Raw genomic sequence first — 20440 nt, forward strand, 5'->3', positions numbered from 1 at the left:
AAATGTGCAATTTATGTGCAATATTTATAAATCGTAAGTTTAGCACGGACATTGGGAAGAGTAATCAGATGGGTTTTTTTCTGTCATCCAGCAAACTCCAGGTCCCAAGCATTCTGGATAAGGGATCCTGTTCCTGCAGAAGAGCCGCCCTCAGCCTTATAAAGAACCCAAGCCTCCGCTGGCTGATACTGGACCCCAAGTAGTGGTACCAACTGGACCCCTGGTTTAGGTATGGCACAGTTGTAGCAGTGTCCTACCACCATGCCCTAATTAAGGGCAAAGACACAAGTGGGTGGTGATAAGTTGCGGTGACTAAATGCCCTGTGCGTCTTCGCTTTAAGGGTGAAGACACACAGAGCTACTTAGTAGCAGCTACTGGTCACGGCTACTAAACTTCAGAAAATCCCCTGCCATAGACAATACTGACAATTGCCCCTGCTAAAATACACTTGGCAACAATCAGTAAATGAACAGCATTGTCTGTTTTAGTAGCCGTGACAAGTAGCTGCTACTAGTGGCTCTGTGTGTCTTCACCCTAAGGGTATAAGTGGTGCCATATAATTGGAAAGAAAAAGCCATATGGCAGTTCAACTGTCCACAAGTTGCCCCTTTATCTCCTGTTCGGAGCGTTCAGGCTGTTGGATCGAACAAACAGAATATAAAGGAAGCAGAACCATGTAATGGACTTGTGTAGAGAACCTTCCCTCCAGCCTGCGGGCTGATTGTATATCCGGCCCATGTCTGCATTACAGGCCTGGACTGGGATTCAAAATAGACCCTGGTATTTCACAGAGGCCCAAACTGCCCCCACCAACCCAATACATAGGGACTGTCTGTGGCTATTCAGTTGCAGTTGCTCTGGGAAATCAATAGTCACTGGCACAAAGAAGCCTTTCACTCAGCCCAGCACTGTGTGTGAGAAACCTGAATCCCCCCCCCCCCCCCCCCCCCCCCCCCCATTGTAAGCAGCAGTCCTGCCCTGCTTTATGGCTGAGATTCTAGCTATCTGTATAACAGAGCATTCTGTCACAGTGGCACAGATCCTATCTGATCCCCCCATTGTAAGCAGCAGTCCTGCCCTGCTTTATGGCTGAGATTCTAGCTATCTGTATAACAGAGCATTCTGTCACAGTGGCACAGATCCTATCTGATCCCCCCATTGTAAGCAGCAGTCCTGCCCTGCTTTATGGCTGAGATTCTAGCTATCTGTATAACAGAGCATTCTGTCACAGTGGCACAGATCCTATCTGATCCCCCATTGTAAGCAGCAGTCCTGCCCTGCTTTATGGCTGAGATTCTAGCTATCTGTATAACAGAGCATTCTGTCACAGTGGCACAGATCCTATCTGATCCCCCCATTGTAAGCAGCAGTCCTGCCCTGCTTTATGGCTGAGATTCTAGCTATCTGTATAACAGAGCATTCTGTCACAGTGGCACAGATCCTATCTGATCCCCCCCATTGTAAGCAGCAGTCCTGCCCTGCTTTATGGCTGAGATTCTAGCTATCTGTATAACAGAGCATTCTGTCACAGTGGCACAGATCCTATCTGATCCCCCCATTGTAAGCAGCAGTCCTGCCCTGCTTTATGGCTGAGATTCTAGCTATCTGTATAACAGAGCATTCTGTCACAGTGGCACAGATCCTATCTGATCCCCCCATTGTAAGCAGCAGTCCTGCCCTGCTTTATGGCTGAGATTCTAGCTATCTGTATAACAGAGCATTCTGTCACAGTAGTCAAACACACTGATCCTTTCAGTGCCGGTACTTTTTGATCCATCCGAGTGTTAAATTACCATGTTTTGTAATCACAGTTGCCAAGGAAACCTTTGATTTTGTTGCCCTGAAAAACCTTACTGTGATTTTCTCAATGAGACTAAGGTCAGGCAGGACAACAATGGCTGAATTATACACTGACCCATCATTACCTATACAATTAAAGGGGAAGCTCAGTATAAAATGTAGCTTTAGTAAGGTGCATTTAATCTGCAGATTTTATTTTTTATTCCTTTTTTAAATCATTTATTATGTAGCGTGACAGTTAGGGTTGAACTAACCCAGCTACTATATGATTACACAAGAGTAGGACGTACGTAGTAAAGTTTACTGAGAGCTCGGGCCAAACCCAGGGGTTATTAATATCCCAGGAATGTACGCCGGTGACAGTTGCAGGGTGGCTGCCACTTGTGTGCAGTTTCTGTTTACAGAAATAGCCTCGTAATTGAAAGTCAGGCATGTGGAACAGTGCATCCGTGCAACACTGGGATAGATACAGTGCTGCCATCAGAGGCCCCAACGCACTGGCACAGACACGGCCCCAGATCTACAGCTGGTTTATCCGTACTGAGCATCAGCCCCTGCACCAACAAAGCTTACAATCTAAGATCTCAATCATATTCCCATCAGTCCCTGCCCCAGTGAGCTTACAATCTAAGGTCCCTATCACATTCCTATCAGTCCCTGCCCCAGTGAGCTTACAATCTAAGGTCCCTATCACATTCCCATCAGTCCCTGCCCCAGTGGAGCTTACAATCTAAGGTCCCTATCACATTCCCATCAGTCCCTGCCCCAGTGAGCTTACAATCTAAGGTCCCTATCACATTCCCATCAGCCCCTGCCCCAGTGAGCTTACAATCTAAGGTCCCTATCACATTCCCATCAGTCCCTGCCCCAGTGAGCTTACAATCTAAAGTCCCTATCCCATTCCCATCAGCCCCTGCCCCAGTGAGCTTACAATCTAAGGTCCCTATCCCATTCCCATCAGTCCCTGCCCCAGTGAGCTTACAATCTAAGGTCCCTATCACATTCCCATCAGTCCCTGCCCCAGTGAGCTTACAATCTAAGGTCCCTATCCCATTCCCATCAGTCCCTGCCCCAGTGAGCTTACAATCTAAGGTCCCTATCCCATTCCCATCAGTCCCTGCCCCAGTGAGCTTACAATCTAAGGTCCCTATCACATTCCCATCAGCCCCTGCCCCAGTGAGCTTACAATCTAAGGTCCATATCACATTCCCATCAGTCCCTGCCCCAGTGAGCTTACAATCTAAGGTCCCTATCACATTCCCATCAGCCCCTGCCCCAGTGAGCTTACAATCTAAGGTCCCTATCACATTCCCATCAGTCCCTGCCCCAGTGAGCTTACAATCTAAGGTCCCTATCACATTCCTATCAGTCCCTGCCCCAGTGAGCTTACAATCTAAGGTCCCTATAACATTCCCATCAGTCCCTGCCCCAGTGAGCTTACAATCTAAGGTCCCTATTACATTCCTATCAGTCCCTGCCCCAGTGAGCTTACAATCTAAGGTCCCTATCACATTCCCATCAGCCCCTGCCCCAGTGAGCTTACAATCTAAGGTCCCTATCACATTCCCATCAGCCCCTGCCCCAGTGAGCTTACAATCTAAGGTCCCTATTACATTCCTATCAGTCCCTGCCCCAGTGAGCTTACAATCTAAGGTCCCCATCACATTCCCATCAGTCCCTGCCCCAGTGAGCTTACAATCTAAGGTCCCTATCCCATTCCCATCAGTCCCTGCCCCAGTGAGCTTACAATCTAAGGTCCCTATCCCATTCCCATCAGTCCCTGCCCCAGTGAGCTTACAATCTAAGGTCCCTATCCCATTCCCATTAGTCCCTGCCCCAGTGGAGCTTACAATCTAATGCCCCTATCACATTCCCATCAGTCCCTGCCCCAGTGAGCTTACAATCTAAGGTCCCTATCACATTCCTATCAGTCCCTGCCCCAGTGAGCTTACAATCTAAAGTCCCTATCACATTCCCATCAGTCCCTGCCCCAGTGAGCTTACAATCTAAGGTCCCTATCACATTCCCATCAGTCCCTGCCCCAGTGAGCTTACAATCTAAGGTCCCTATTACATTCCCATCAGTCCCTGCCCCAGTGAGCTTACAATCTAAGGTCCCTATCACATTCCCATCAGTCCCTGCCCCAATGAGCTTACAATCTAAGGTCCCTATCACATTCCCATCAGCCCCTGCCCCAGTGAGCTTACAATCTAAGGTCCCTATCACATTCCCATCAGTCCCTGCCCCAGTGAGCTTACAATCTAAGGTCCCTATAACATTCCCATCAGTCCCTGCCCCAGTGAGCTTACAATCTAAGGTCCCTATTACATTCCTATCAGTCCCTGCCCCAGTGAGCTTACAATTTAAGGTCCCTATCACATTCCCATCAGCCCCTGCCCCAGTGAGCTTACAATCTAAGGTCCCTATTACATTCCTATCAGTCCCTGCCCCAGTGAGCTTACAATCTAAGGTCCCTATCACATTCCCATCAGCCCCTGCCCCAGTGAGCTTACAATCTAAGGTCCCTATAACATTCCCATCAGTCCCTGCCCCAGTGAGCTTACAATCTAAGGTCCCTGTTACATTCTTATCAGTCCCTGCCCCAGTGAGCTTACAATCTAAGGTCCCTATCACATTCCCATCAGTCCCTGCACCAGCAAAGCTTACAATCTAAGGTCCCTATTACATTCCTATCAGTACTGCAGATGGCAGCAGTTCAGTGGGAATGACATACTTACTTACAGGATTAAGTGAGATATCAGGGAAGTCAGAGGGGACAGACCTGACCTGTCTCTCTGTGCTGATCCTATAGGCAGAGCTTGCCTGACATTTTGCTTTCTGTTCCAGAATATTAAGGGTTAATGTACCTACCGTAGCCCAGCAGCAGGAGCAGCACCCCGGGCAGTGCCACAAGTCTCCCCATTTCCCAGAGAGACAGCACTAACAGCTCCCCAGCAGCACCGGCACTCTCATAACTGTCTCCTCCTCGCCCGGCCAGGTGCGGCCAAACGGAACAGGTGTATTTCCTGTGCTCACCTGGAAGAGGTAAGAGACAGAGGGGGAGGGGGACTGTTCTCTATAGACTAGCTCTCTCTCAGGGGGAATGAGACAGCTGGGGTTACAGATCCCTATGCAAGTACCTTAGTCCCACACCGACCTATAGCATTTCATTATACATTAGTGTTACTGTTATATAGCATAATCATAAATAAACATACTGTATACATGTTACATACGTGCCTTATACACTGCATATGTGCCCTATTATGATACTAATATACACTATAATATGACAATATATAATACAGGGGACAGAAACGTTAGTTTATAAATAAATGTTTTTTATCTTTTCAAAAGACCAGAGTGTGCAATGTGGTTTTTCCTGCCTGACCCACTAAGCCTCCAATCAGAACGCAGGACCAACCTGCCCGGCCACAAGCCCAGACAGACATTTGCCTCAGGTCTGAGAAGGGGAAACAGAACACTGGGGCAGAATGGCGCTAAAGGCATCAGAAAAATGAAGTGCGGAACATAACAGAAAATGAGAAAAAAAGGAGGGGGCGGGGACATAATGTGGCGGCACGGGGGGGTGTGTTTGCCACCTTGGGATTCAGAGCGCTAAATGGGTTCATTTATAAACACTGGGCAAGTTTGCATATGGGCTGAACCCGTAGCAACCAACCAATGATTGACTTTTATTTCAGCCAGTCACAGGCTCAACAATGAAAGCAGATATTTGGTTGCCATGGGTTACTGCCCAGGTACAAATATGCCCAGTGGGTTCTACATGGGCTCACTCTGGCTCCTGATAAAACTGCCCCTAGTGGCTGATGGGAATATGATAGGGACCTTAGATTGTAAGCTCCACTGGGGCAGGGACTGATGGGAATGTGATAGGGACCTTAGATTGTAAGCTCACTGGGGCAGGGACTGATGGGAATGTGATAGGGACCTTAGATTGTAAGCTCATTGGGGCAGGGGCTGATGGGAATGTGATAGGAACCTTAGATTGTAAGCTCACTGGGGCAGGGACTGATGGGAATGTGATAGGGACCTTAGATTGTAAGCTCCACTGGGGCAGGGGCTGATGGGAATGTGATAGGGACCTTAGATTGTAAGCTCCACTGGGGCAGGGGCTGATGGGAATGTGATAGGGACCTTAGATTGTAAGCTCACTGGGGCAGGGGCTGATGGGAATGTGATAGGGGCCTTAGATTGTAAGCTCACTGGGGTAGGGACTGATGGGAATGTGATAGGAACCTTAGATTGTAAGCTCCACTGGGGCAGGGACTGATGGGAATGTGATAGGAACCTTAGATTGTAAGCTCCACTGGGGCAGGGACTGATGGGAATGTGATAGGAACCTTAGATTGTAAGCTCACTGGGGCAGGGACTGATGGGAATATGATAGGAACCATATATTGTAAGCTCCACTGGGGCAGGGACTGATGGGACTGTGATAGGGACCTTAGATTGTAAGCTCACTGGGGCAGGGACTGATGGGAATGTGATAGGGACCTTAGATTGTAAGCTCCACTGGGGCAGGGACTGATGGGAATGTGATAGGGACCTTAGATTGTAAGCTCCACTGGGGCAGGGACTGATGGGAATGTGATAGGGACCTTAGATTGTAAGCTCACTGGGACAGGGACTGATGGGAATGGGATAGGGACCTTAGATTGTAAGCTCCACTGGGGCAGGGACTGATGGGAATGTGATAGGGACCTTAGATTGTAAGCTCACTGGGGCAGGGACTGATGGGAATGGGATAGGGACCTTAGATTGTAAGCTCACTGGGGCAGGGACTGATGGGAATGGGATAGGGACCTTAGATTGTAAGCTCCACTGGGGCAGGGACTGATGGGAATGGGATAGGGACCTTAGATTGTAAGCTCCACTGGGGCAGGGACTGATGGGAATGTGATAGGGACCTTAGATTGTAAGCTCACTGGGGCAGGGACTGATGGGAATGGGATAGGGACCTTAGATTGTAAGCTCCACTGGGGCAGGGACTGATGGGAATGGGATAGGGACCTTAGATTGTAAGCTCACTGGGGCAGGGACTGATGGGAATGTGATAGGGACCTTAGATTGTAAGCTCACTGGGGCAGGGACTGATGGGAATATGATAGGAACCATATATTGTAAGCTCCACTGGGGCAGGGACTGATGGGAATGTGATAGGGACCTTAGATTGTAAGCTCCACTGGGGCAGGGACTGATGGGAATGGGATAGGGACCTTAGATTGTAAGCTCCACTGGGGCAGGGACTGATGGGAATGGGATAGGGACCTTAGATTGTAAGCTCACTGGGGCAGGGACTGATGGGAATGGGATAGGGACCTTAGATTGTAAGCTCCACTGGGGCAGGGACTGATGGGAATGGAATAGGGACCTTAGATTGTAAGCTCACTGGGGCAGGGACTGATGGGAATGGGATAGGGACCTTAGATTGTAAGCTCACTGGGGCAGGGACTGATGGGAATGGGATAGGGACCTTAGATTGTAAGCTCCACTGGGGCAGGGGCAGGGGCTGATGGGAATGTGATAGGGACCTTAGATTGTAAGCTCTTCCTCTGGGGCAGGGACTGATGGGAATGGGATAGGGACCTTAGATTGTAAGCTCTTCCTCTGGGGCAGGGGCTGATGGGAATGTGATAGGGACCTTAGATTGTAAGCTCTTCCTCTGGGGCAGGGACTGATGGGAATGGGATAGGGGCCTTAGATTGTAAGCTCACTGGGGCAGGGACTGATGGGAATGGGATAGGGACCTTAGATTGTAAGCTCACTGGGGCAGGGACTGATGGGAATGGGATAGGGACCTTAGATTGTAAGCTCACTGGGGCAGGGACTGATGGGAATGGGATAGGGACCTTAGATTGTAAGCTCACTGGGGCAGGGACTGATGGGAATGTGATAGGGACCTTAGATTGTAAGCTCACTGGGGCAGGGACTGATGGGAATATGATAGGAACCATATATTGTAAGCTCCACTGGGGCAGGGACTGATGGGAATGGGATAGGGACCTTAGATTGTAAGCTCACTGGGGCAGGGGCTGATGGGAATGTGATAGGGACCTTAGATTGTAAGCTCACTGGGGCAGGGACTGATGGGAATGTGATAGGGACCTTAGATTGTAAGCTCCACTGGGGCAGGGACTGATGGGAATGGGATAGGGACCTTAGATTGTAAGCTCCACTGGGGCAGGGACTGATGGGAATGGGATAGGGACCTTAGATTGTAAGCTCACTGGGGCAGGGACTGATGGGAATGGGATAGGGACCTTAGATTGTAAGCTCCACTGGGGCAGGGACTGATGGGAATGGAATAGGGACCTTAGATTGTAAGCTCACTGGGGCAGGGACTGATGGGAATGGGATAGGGACCTTAGATTGTAAGCTCACTGGGGCAGGGACTGATGGGAATGGGATAGGGACCTTAGATTGTAAGCTCCACTGGGGCAGGGGCAGGGGCTGATGGGAATGTGATAGGGACCTTAGATTGTAAGCTCTTCCTCTGGGGCAGGGACTGATGGGAATGGGATAGGGACCTTAGATTGTAAGCTCTTCCTCTGGGGCAGGGGCTGATGGGAATGTGATAGGGACCTTAGATTGTAAGCTCTTCCTCTGGGGCAGGGACTGATGGGAATGGGATAGGGGCCTTAGATTGTAAGCTCACTGGGGCAGGGACTGATGGGAATGGGATAGGGACCTTAGATTGTAAGCTCACTGGGGCAGGGACTGATGGGAATGGGATAGGGACCTTAGATTGTAAGCTCCACTGGGGCAGGGGCTGATGGGAATGTGATAGGGACCTTAGATTGTAAGCTCTTCCTCTGGGGCAGGGACTGATGGGAATGGGATAGGGACCTTAGATTGTAAGCTCTTCCTCTGGGGCAGGGACTGATGGGAATGTGATAGGGACCTTAGATTGTAAGCTCTTCCTCTGGGGCAGGGACTGATGGGAATGGGATAGGGACCTTAGATTGTAAGCTCTTCCTCTGGGGCAGGGACTGATGGGAATGGGATAGGGACCTTAGATTGTAAGCTCTTCCTCTGGGGCAGGGGCTGATGGGAACATGATAGGGACCTTAGATTGTAAGCTCCGCAGGGGCTGATGGGAATTATATATAAGCACTGTAAAGACGTATGATAATGTGTCAGCTCTACATAAATAAAGAATAATAACCATGGCCTCGTCCTTTACTGTCATATTAAAGGGAATGGCTGTGCTGCTTGTTTCTATACAATGATTGGCCTGTGACAGTTATACAGACTGAGCCAATGCTGAGAGGGGGATCAGTGCCGGGCGCGGCCCCTACTTCACTGAGTGGAACGGGGCAGTTTCGGGTGAGATGAATAAACGCAAGGAATGTCTCCTTTATATTTAAGGGAGTGGGAGGCAAAACAATGGACCAGCTGTGCCTATACAGAACCAGGTCCCACTATGGGTCCGATATTAATGGCTTCCCTGGGCAGTTCTGGAGCTGCTAAGAACCAGACCGGGGAAAAAAAACCTTGTGGGATCCACTCAGTAGGGGGGAATTGTAATATTACATTGTATTATTACTTCAGCCTGCCAGGGTTTAGTTGCCCTTTAACAGCAGACAAGCAAAGAGTGTGTGTGTCTAACGCCCTGCCCTGTTTGCTCAGTGATCCCGATCTGTTTGTGAGAGGCAGAAACAGCTCAGTAACATATTCATATTCCTCCCTGGGTGACTGAGAATAAATAGGAACATAATCCTGTGTGTGAATATTCCCTCTGTAGCATTTCATTTACAGACTGCTTAGTACCGTTTGCCTTGTGCTACACCATGACTTTATATTCAGCTTCCTACTATATATAGTAATGTATCTACTACTGAGCGGGGCTTCTGCACAACTCTGAGTATCACTCATGTGTTATAAGGGATAATGTACCCCCTACTGTAAATGATAAGGATATTAGCAGTCACTGAGGGGTTCTGTGCCCATATAAAGGCACAAGGCTGCAGGCTGAGTTATACAGGGAACTCTGAGTATCACTCATGTATTATAAGGGATAATGTACCCCCTACTGTAAATGATAAGGATATTAGCAGTCACTGAGGGGTTCTGTGCCCACATAAAGGCACAAGGCTGCAGGCTGAGTTATACAGGGAACTCTGAGTATCACTCATGTATTATAAGGGATAATGTACCCCCTACTGTAAATGATAAGGATATTAGCAGTCACTGAGGGGTTCTGTGCCCATATAAAGGCACAAGGCTGCAGGCTGAGTTATACAGGGAACTCTGAGTATCACTCATGTATTATAAGGGATAATGTACCCCCTACTGTAAATGATAAGGATATTAGGAGTCACTGAGGGGTTCTGTGCCCATATAAAGGCACAAGGCTGCAGGCTGAGTTATACAGGGAACTCTGAGTATCACTCATGTATTATAAGGGATAATGTACCCCCTACTGTAAATGATAAGGATATTAGCAGTCACTGAGGGGTTCTGTGCCCATATAAAGGCACAAGGCTGCAGGCTGAGTTATACAGGGAACTCTGAGTATCACTCATGTATTATAAGGGATAATGTACCCCCTACTGTAAATGATAAGGATATTAGCAGTCACTGAGGGGTTCTGTGCCCATATAAAGGCACAAGGCTGCAGGCTGAGTTATACAGGGAACTCTGAGTATCACTCATGTATTATAAGGGATAATGTACCCCCTACTGTAAATGATAAGGATATTAGCAGTCACTGAGGGGTTCTGTGCCCATATAAAGGCACAAGGCTGCAGGCTGAGTTATACAGGGAACTCTGAGTATCACTCATGTATTATAAGGGATAGTGTATAATGATATACTGTATATATTCACACATACCGGGAATGCTTGGAACCTGACGAGATTTTTCCATAACAAGGAGTGCCAAACCTTGTGGCTAATAAAACATTTACAGATTAACAGGGTTATGTAATAAAAGGCACTACGTTTGCCAAGGTGCAGTAACCCGTACCAACCAATCAGCAGTCGTGTTAAAAAACAAACATTTTTTGATGGTTGCTATGGGTAATGCTCCTGGGCAAACTTCCCTGATTCCCTGCCCAGGAGAGGACAGTGAGGGATGGTGGCCCGTCGGGGTCACAGTGAGACAGAGCACAGGTAATTACCCCTCTGCCTTTCCCATTATACCTTCCTGCCTCCCCCCACCCCCGGCTGTTGGACAGGTAAGTACCCCTCTGCCTTTCCCATTATACCTTCCTGCCTCGCCCTCACCCCCCCCCCCCCCCCCCCCCCGTTGGATGATAAAGTGCAGCACTGGGGGGACAAGGACAGGAGCCAGAGGGATAAATGGAGTCATCGCTCAAGCAAAGCCCCACAGCCTCCTGCTGCCCTGATACATGGAAGCTTTGCCTTTAACCCACTGCCCTTGGAACAGGCCCGGAATTCCAGCTTTGATACACAGACCCACTTGCCAATAAGCCATTATCCAGAATCCAATGGGCTCGAGAGCTCTGCAGAACACAAAGAGTGCCCCCCGAGGAAGGTATATTTTATTCCTGTTATGGGGGGGTTGCCATGGAGTGGGCAGCACTCTCCCCTAACAAGCACGTGTGTTGTTAAAAGCAGGGACGAGCAGCCTATAAAGTGCAATAAAACTGGAAAGGCCATAAATCTCGGCTGAATCATTACTTCGCCTGCACTTTCTTCTAATGTGCTGTGCCTTTTAAATGCCTGAATTACCCAGATATGGTATCTCAGCCTCCCACACACACTGGGGGCCACTCTGTGGCACGGGCTGAAGCTTTCCTGTCATCCTTTGCCAGTTAAAGTGGCTCGTTATTGGCTGCTGATTGAGCCTTTCTGTGCCACAGGGCTACAGAATAGCAATGTGTAAGTGTGGGGTTGGGTGGAATATTTAGTTGACCATGTTGGGCAGGTATTTGGTGCATTGGCCCTTAAGGTCCCCATACACCTTCAGATCGCCAAGCGAGCGGATCTTCTCCCAATATCCCCCACCTACGGGTGGGCGATATCGGGAGAATCCAGGCTAATTCAGGGCAAAACGATCAAATTATAACGTCGGGTATAGGCAAAGTCGGTCCGGGGCCCGCATCAAGGAGCCGATGCGGTCCCCGATCCAACTAGATTTTATAACCTGCCCGACCTGCACTACCGATGGGCCTGCCCGACCGATATCTGGCCTGAAATTGGCCAGATATCGGTCGGGCAGGCCCGTCGGTAGTGCCCATACACAGGCCGATTAGCTGCCGGATCAGTCTAAGGGACCCATATCAGCAGCTACTATCGGCCAGTGTATGGGCACCTTAAGTGTGGGGTTGGGTGGAATGTTTCTTTGACCATGTTGGGCAGGTATTTGGCACAATGGTCCTTAGTGTTGCTACCCTAAGGCTACATGGATACAACAACATTCAATAAATCGGCATTGGAGTCCAATCAGGATGTACAAAGGCGAAAAATTTTATTACTAGACACAAGATTAATTACAGTGATTGTTGCTCTCGTCCACTCGTCTCCATTCTCCATTGTACAATCAGGGTCGGTGTCCGGCAGTGCGTGGGAAAGGCACCGGGAGGTAACGGGACGGCAGAGCCAGGCGGAGTCAAACCCTGCACCCCAGGAATCCGCCGCAGAGCAATTAACCTGCAAACAAAATGGCCAGAGCGAGAGTGAATGGTGACATTTGTACAATACAGTGTTAAAACAAACAGTGAGACAATTCAGCGCATTGTGTAACTTCCCCAGAGCAATAGTTGGTTGAGGAAAGTTACACATGGGATGAACGTAACAATTGTTTCAGCAGTAATTCCTTGTGTAAATTATGCAAGTTAATTCTCTAGGCTTAACCTGTGGGTAATTACACGGATAGGCATAATATTTATACAGGAAGTGTTCCATAGCAGCGCCACTTACACATACAGTATTACACCAGTAATGCCCATAGCAGCGCCACTTACACATACAGTATTACACCAGTAGCGCCCATAGCAGCGCCACTTACACATACAGTATTACACCAGTACTGCCCATAGCAGCGCCACTTACACATACAGTATTACACCAGTAGCGCCCATAGCAGCGCCACTTACACATACAGTATTACACCACTACTGCCCATAGCAGCGCCACTTACACATACAGTATTACACCAGTAGCGCCCATAGCAGCGCCACTTACACATACAGTATTACACCAGTAGCGCCCATAGCAGCGCCACTTACACATACAGTATTACACCAGTACTGCCCATAGCAGCGCCACTTACACATACAGTATTAAACCAGTAGTGCCCATAGCAGCGCCACTTAGACATACAGTATTACACCAGTAGTGCCCATAGCAGCGCCACTTACACATACAGCATTACACCAGTAGTGCCCATAGCAGCACCACTTACACATACAGTATTACACCAGTAGTGCCCATAGCAGCGCCACTTACACATACAGTATTACACCAGTAGCGCCCATAGCAGCGCCACTTACACATACAGCATTACACCAGTAGCGCCCATAGCAGCGCCACTTACACATACAGCATTACACCAGTAGCGCCCATAGCAGCACCACTTACACATACAGTATTACACCAGTAGCGCCACTTACACATATAGTATTACACCAGTAGCGCCCATAGCAGCGCCACTTACACATACAGTATTACACCGGTAGCGCCCATAGCAGCGCCACTTAAACATACAGTATTACACCGGTAGCGCCCATAGCAGCGCCACTTACACATACAGTATTACACCGGTAGCGCCCATAGCAGCGCCACTTACACATACAGTATTTTACCAGTAGCGCCCATAGCAGCGCCACTTACACATACAGTATTACACCAGTAGCGTCCATAGCAGCGCCACTTACACATACAGCATTACACCAGTAGCGCCCATAGCAGCGCCACTTACACATACAGCATTACACCAGTAGCGCCCATAGCAGCACCACTTACACATACAGTATTACACCAGTAGCGCCACTTACACATATAGTATTACACCAGTAGCGCCCATAGCAGCGCCACTTACACATACAGTATTTTACCAGTAGCGCCCATAGCAGCGCCACTTACACATACAGTATTACACCAGTAGCGTCCATAGCAGCGCCACTTACACATACAGCATTACACCAGTAGCGCCCATAGCAGCACCACTTACACATACAGTATTACACCAGTAGCGCCACTTACACATATAGTATTACACCAGTAGCGCCCATAGCAGCGCCACTTACACATACAGTATTTTACCAGTAGCGCCCATAGCAGCGCCACTTACACATACAGTATTACACCAGTAGCGTCCATAGCAGCGCCACTTACACATACAGCATTACACCAGTAGCGCCCATAGCAGCGCCACTTACACATACAGCATTACACCAGTAGCGCCCATAGCAGCACCACTTACACATACAGTATTACACCAGTAGCGCCACTTACACATATAGTATTACACCAGTAGCGCCCATAGCAGCGCCACTTACACATACAGTATTACACCGGTAGCGCCCATAGCAGCGCCACTTAAACATACAGTATTACACCGGTAGCGCCCATAGCAGCGCCACTTACACATACAGTATTACACCGGTAGCGCCCATAGCAGCGCCACTTACACATACAGTATTTTACCAGTAGCGCCCATAGCAGCGCCACTTACACATACAGTATTACACCAGTAGCGTCCATAGCAGCGCCACTTACACATACAGTATTACATTATCTTTTAAATTTGGGACACAAAGTACTCAGACGGATGGTTCTTGGTTGAAGTGCAATTTGCTCTGCGTTACAGAATATGTGAGAAACAATGTATGGAATGCAGAATAGGAACAGTTGTACCACTGGTAGGAGGAGGGAAGTCAGCATCACTGATCCTATTGGTTGTTAATATCTGCTGTCTCTGCACGACCAATAGCAACTGAGATTTTAACCAATATTTTGCAAAGACATAGTACATGAGTAGTTATCTGGCTGTTAGCACTACACTCCTACACCCTATACTATACACACTTCTATACATATACACAAACCACATGATAATGAAGTAACATGGAGCCAATGTGATATTTCCGGCTATACCAGTTAAATCAGTAGCCACTGGCTTGGCTCAGCTCCAGGGGTAATTAAGATGGCATAACTAGAATAACCGTGGCAGCATCTGGGTAAGTGAGCCGCAGGCAACAGGCAGACTGCACTCAGTACAAGCGACATCCTTCTGAAATGGCAGTAACAGTAGCCCTGGTGCCTGTATGGGGCAAAACCTGCTCGGCTGGTCCGTCTAACATAACAAATGGCACAAGCACACACACGTGCACGGAACTCATTCATTGCTGCTATTTTATACCACTGGCAGATAACCGCTATCATGAAGGAGAGGATTCTGGGATGGGCAAGTCAACTGACTAGGGGGCATCTGACTAGGGGGCATCTACAGAAGTCCCACAAGCAGCTACTCTAGCACTAGCCTATAGCTTTATTTTGGGCAGCGGCCACTTTGCCTTTTGTATTGGTTACTGGTATCTTTGTATGTAATTATGTATGTCCAATGTATGAAACCCACTTATTGTACAGCGCTGCGGGATATGTTGGCGCTTTATAAATACATGTTAATAATAATAATACATTTCTCAATGGAGACAATGGTGCAAAGCTCACTTTTAGTTGCCCAATCTGTTGGACGAATCATGCCCGCCCTGAATCCAAACATTGGCACCTCCCTTTATTTTGCTTTTTTCGTGGCTTTGATCACAATAGTGTTTCCTGCTGGGATGTGGGTAAGGGGGCAGAGGCCACTGGCTGGCACATATACATTCTGCCAATATAGAGGAGGCAGCTACTATAGCGCTGGATTCCTTTGCCACTTGTAGATTGTAAGCTCTTTTGGGCAGGGCTCTCTTCACCTCCTGTATCGGTTATTGATTGCTTTATATGTTACTCTGTATGTCCAATGTATGTAACCCACTTATTGTACAGCGCTGCGGGATATGTTGGCGCTTTATAAATAAATGTTAATAATAATAATAATAATTATTAAGTTGCAAGTATTTAGTTGTTTCTAATGTGACAAGGCTCAGGGTGGATGTTATCGTAGAATGTACAAAAGGAAAAGCAATCATTGCTGCATCTGCTATCCGACAGGTAACAAATATGGTTGCCACGATTCCTTCAGTCAGCTAGCCCTGCTAACCGGATAGCGAGGAGGGAAATATACTCTGATGCACGCTGGGACTGCCCCTGCTTAGCACTGAGGAGGGAAATATACTCTGATGCACATTGGGACTGCCCCTGCTTAGCACTGAGGAGGGAAATATACTCTGATGCACATTGGGACTGCCACTGCTTAGCACTGAGGAGGGAAATATACTCTGATGCACATTGGGACTGCCACTGCTTAGCACTGAGGAGGGAAATATACTCTGATGCACATTGGGACTGCCCCTGCTTAGCACTGAGGAGGGAAATATACTCTGATGCACATTGGGACTGCCACTGCTTAGCACTGAGGAGGGAAATATACTCTGATGCACATTAGGACCGCCCCTGCTTAGCACTGAGGAGGGAAATATACTCTGATGCACATTGGGACTGCCCCTGCTTAGCACTGAGGAGGGAAATATACTCTGATGCACATTGGGACTGCCCCTGCTTAGCACTGAGGAGGGAAATATACTCTGATGCACATTGGGACTGCCCCTGCTTAGCACTGAGGAGGGAAATATACTCTGATGCACATTGGGACTGCCCCTGCTTAGATTTTTTAACCTGCCTGATCGATATCTGCCCGATTTCAGGTCAGATATCGGTCGGGCAGTCCCGTCGGTAGTGCCCATACATGGGCTGATTATCTGACGAATCGTTCAAAGGGACCCATATCGGCAGCTAGAATTGGCCCGTGTATGGGGACCTTTAGCCACTGTTTAAGGAGAGCCAATCACATTGCTGCATATAAGGGCCCACTTTGCATTTACCCCACTGCACATCAGAACTGCCCCAGCATGCTACTGGAGGAGGGGCATCCATTTAGTCGGACTGTGCCTGCTTAGTAATGCTTTATCTTTATAAAATAGAAAATACTGCAGTTGGTTCTGCTCAGGAACAAAGGGACCCGGGCCTGCCCGGCTGGAATGTAACATTGTGTATGAGCCAAACAGGGCAATTATGCGTGAGTGCAGTCGATACAAATTGCATTACTCCGGCAGCCATACGCCAGTCGCTCGCGTAGCTAAAAGGTTTGCATCAAGCCGACACGCCGAGCGTGCTGTAAACAAAAACATCATTAAAACCGTATTTATCAAATTAGTATTTATCAAATTAGGCTCCCAAATATTGATGGCATTTTGCAGTCACCCACCCTTAGCGGGAGCACTTCACGTCGCAAGATGACAACTTCAGTTACCTAGTTACATTAATTAATGGCCTAATTGGGGAGGCGAGCTACTGATACAGAGGAGCAGGAGAGTTAGAACCGGAGGATCAAATTGTTTCGCATCTCCGGCATCTGTTAAAGGTCTGCGGTAATCGCCCCGGCATCAGCAGACGGCCAGCCGGCGCTTCCCAGGGCCTTCTGTTACAGGTACTGCTCTGCTCTAATTGGCTGCATGATTTAAATGATATAAACACTAATTAATGTGGGATTTTTTTTTTTAATCCTGGATAACTCAGTGTAGAAAAGTGGCGCTTAAATGGGCAGTAAACCCTGGTTTAAAAATCAGCAGTGAACTTAACAAGCAAGCTGGAATTGTTACTGGTATCCAGCTGTCTCGCTGCTACTGCCGCTCCATTTAACCGCTTGTGGACTGAACCCGTCCCATGTTTCAGGCAATCCCATGATTCAATCTGATATCACTGGCACCCACCTCTAGAAGCAGAGAAGCCACATCATATTCGCCCGCTTTCCTTCAACTTGGATACGAGGTCCTGTACAGTTTCTACTTTAACGCCGGCTAGTCTTTGGGGGGGATCCTCCACGCTTAAAACGCGGATACGGCTTGTGATGTCCACTCCCAAATCCGAGGGTTTCACCGTCTCTATTTTCTTCTTTTTGGCTTTCTGAGAAGGGAAGAACAGATAATGGTTAGATAGAGCCGTCCAACGTATTGTCATAAGTGCCCAATCGTACCGCCCCCAGCTCCCACTGCCCCCAATAGACTACTACACCTATGACGTTATAAAGCCCTCATCATCAATATATCAGCTCCATAGGAAAACACCAGAGTCACATGACTCCAAATAAAGCTGAAGATCCGAAAGCAAAGCATATATTCCCTGCATCTTGTCCAAAAACTCAGTCCTGTGAGTGCTCTCCTCCTGCATGTTGCAAATGGCTATACATCCCCCGGGGGTTTCAGCCTCCAAAAACTGCTGCTGTGCCTTTCTGACTAATGGCGCTAGTGTTCAAGTCTGGGCTTCCCTTGTGGCTCGGCGCCGGAGAGAGAAAAAGATAAATAACAAGTCGTTCCCAGGGGGTTTCCGTGCTCCCCCCGCGCTGTCTCAGCTTGGAAAGAATACTATTCCCCTGTGTGGGAGCAAAAGCCGCATACTAGCACCCCTTTCCCATAAGCCACTGGGCCCAGGATAGGAAATCCATCACCCAAACTTATCTGGATTATTCTCTTACTAACCCACCCCCTAACCAACCTACCTTTATCGTGCCCATGCCCTGTAACCCCCAACCATCCAGCAATATTCCTACCCCCAAACAAGGGCAGCACATATCCACCACGACTGGGTCATTCCGATTGGGCAGACAACCAGCTCTATTAGTATATGGCCAGCAGAGGACAAATCTAACTAACTGCCATTCACTATTAAACTGTCTGTCTGTCTGTTTATAACCCAAGAAATCCAAACACAGTTGTTAGATTTAGAAACACAATTATATCTGGCATCCGAATAAAATATGTATGCGAACGCGAGAAAATCAGCAGTATCGGATCAATAGGATTATCACAAAAAAATAAAAATGTGCTGAATGGGCAAATGGAAGAACATGGAACTCAGCAAGGAAAAAAGCCCAAATATGCGGCGCAGGGTAGGTAAGTAGGATACAACAACATAACAGATCAGAGAGAAATCTTGCAAAAAAAATGATTTTTGGTAAGTAAAGTTCAGACTTTCTGCCTGTAGCTAGGTCGTGAGATGCAACAGCCTTCTGTCACAGTGGCACAGATCCTATCTGATCCCCCCATTGTAAGCAGCAGTCCTGCCCTGCTTTATGGCTGAGATTCTAGCTATCTGTATAACAGAGCATTCTGTCACAGTGGCACAGATCCTATCTGATCCCCCCATTGTAAGCAGCAGTCCTGCCCTGCTTTATGGCTGAGATTCTAGCTATCTGTATAACAGAGCATTCTGTCACAGTGGCACAGATCCTATCTGATCCCCCCCCCATTGTAAGCAGCAGTCCTGCCCTGCTTTATGGCTGAGATTCTAGCTATCTGTATAACAGAGCATTCTGTCACAGTGGCACAGATCCTATCTGATCCCCCCATTGTAAGCAGCAGTCCTGCCCTGCTTTATGGCTGAGATTCTAGCTATCTGTATAACAGAGCATTCTGTCACAGTGGCACAGACCCTATCTGATAAAAAAAAGAAAAGGAGAAATAGCAGGAATTTCAACCATAAAGCAAGACAGTTGCTGTTTATGGAAGTTGAGATACTATCAATAGGCCATCTGACATGTGACTCCTAAGCAGAATTAGCAGAGCCAATAAGATAAGAAATCTTACTAAAGGCAAACGAATCGACCCCATGACAGCTTTAAATGTTCTACTTTATGAAAACCGGACTAATTTAGTAACAGAGCACTGCCCAGCACTAATTAAAAGTGTATAAAAATTGAAAGAGAAATACAGAAAATTTAGGATGATAGTGTCCCTTTAAGCGTAAACCCAACCATAACTCATGAGAAAAATCCCAGAGCCTGCAAGTATTAATTGCCAATACGCCTGATAAACGATTGAGGCATCTTGGCAGAAATACGCCCAATTTGCTTAATGAAATTAATTCTGCGATTAAAGGGGACCAACTATTTACTGATAATCAGACTAAAAGCGGTCAAGCGCGAAGCATAGCGTGGCTACTGATTGCCAATAACGGCGAATGAGAGAAGAGCTTAGCCTTTCCTCGGTGGAGTAAGTGGAATAAATAACGCCTCCCCCCATTGGAGGAATGGATAATAATGAGTGTGAGCCTAGAGCAGCACCAGATAATGCCTTACTGCCCCTCCCGACACCTGAACCGGAGATAATATCTGCCACTATACAGAACATTCCTGGGTTTGTTTTGGCTGCAGTTTCATGCAAGAAAAAGAATATCCAGTTTTTCCACCTTTAGCAATAAAGTGTGCACGGTCGAAACCTATTAAGTTAACGACAATCATTGCGTGCCGTCACTATATATATATATCACTGGGTGACAGCGACTGCAGCACTTTATATAGCCCAGACACGACCATCATGTTTTTAGGTGAGAATTCCGCCCCTGTGCCACCAATGAGCAATGCCCACCCCAAAATGGCTGGTAATGGCTACTGAAAGCAGTCTGTCAGGCTACAGCGATAACGTATCAGAATGTGCCTAACGTTTCCCTCCTCTCTCCTGATGGGTGGGTCACAAAAAACATGTACCC

The 20440-nt window shown here is 47.8% G+C and overlaps 3 protein-coding genes and 1 long non-coding RNA gene across 4 annotated transcripts in view; 1 reads left to right on the top strand and 3 right to left on the bottom strand.

Moving 5' to 3' along the window:
• Nucleotides 1–4767, bottom strand: part of LOC116412195 (hemicentin-1-like) — a 41966-nt gene extending 37199 nt beyond the window's left edge. Inside the window, exon 1 of the mRNA XM_031905861.1 lies at nt 4725–4767. The gene's annotated coding sequence lies outside the window, so the exon portion shown is untranslated. The remainder of the gene's footprint in view (nt 1–4724) is intronic.
• LOC100487889 (carcinoembryonic antigen-related cell adhesion molecule 1) overlaps nt 1–4822 on the bottom strand; it is a 16655-nt gene extending 11833 nt beyond the window's left edge. Inside the window, exon 1 of the mRNA XM_031905862.1 lies at nt 4673–4822. Within this exon, the coding sequence (XP_031761722.1) occupies nt 4673–4724 (52 nt within the window). The 5' untranslated portion in view covers nt 4725–4822. The remainder of the gene's footprint in view (nt 1–4672) is intronic.
• The window catches only part of LOC116412196, a 5256-nt gene extending 9 nt beyond the window's left edge, over nt 1–5247 (top strand). Inside the window, exons 1-3 of the long non-coding RNA XR_004223574.1 lie at nt 1–229; nt 4649–4846; nt 5159–5247. The exon at nt 1–229 is cut by the window's left edge and continues 9 nt beyond it. This is a non-coding gene — a long non-coding RNA (uncharacterized LOC116412196). The remainder of the gene's footprint in view (nt 230–4648; nt 4847–5158) is intronic.
• A 6988-nt stretch (nt 5248–12235) lies between these two features.
• The window catches only part of etfb (electron transfer flavoprotein subunit beta), a 42008-nt gene continuing 33803 nt past the window's right edge, over nt 12236–20440 (bottom strand). The window contains 2 exon segments of the mRNA NM_203823.1: nt 12236–12442; nt 17668–17860. Coding sequence (NP_989154.1) covers nt 17690–17860 — 171 coding nt within the window. The 3' untranslated portion in view covers nt 12236–12442; nt 17668–17689.

The sequence above is a fragment of the Xenopus tropicalis genome, chromosome 7 (genome assembly GCF_000004195.4).
Source record: "Xenopus tropicalis strain Nigerian chromosome 7, UCB_Xtro_10.0, whole genome shotgun sequence".
Classification (NCBI taxonomy): Eukaryota; Metazoa; Chordata; class Amphibia; order Anura; family Pipidae; genus Xenopus; species Xenopus tropicalis.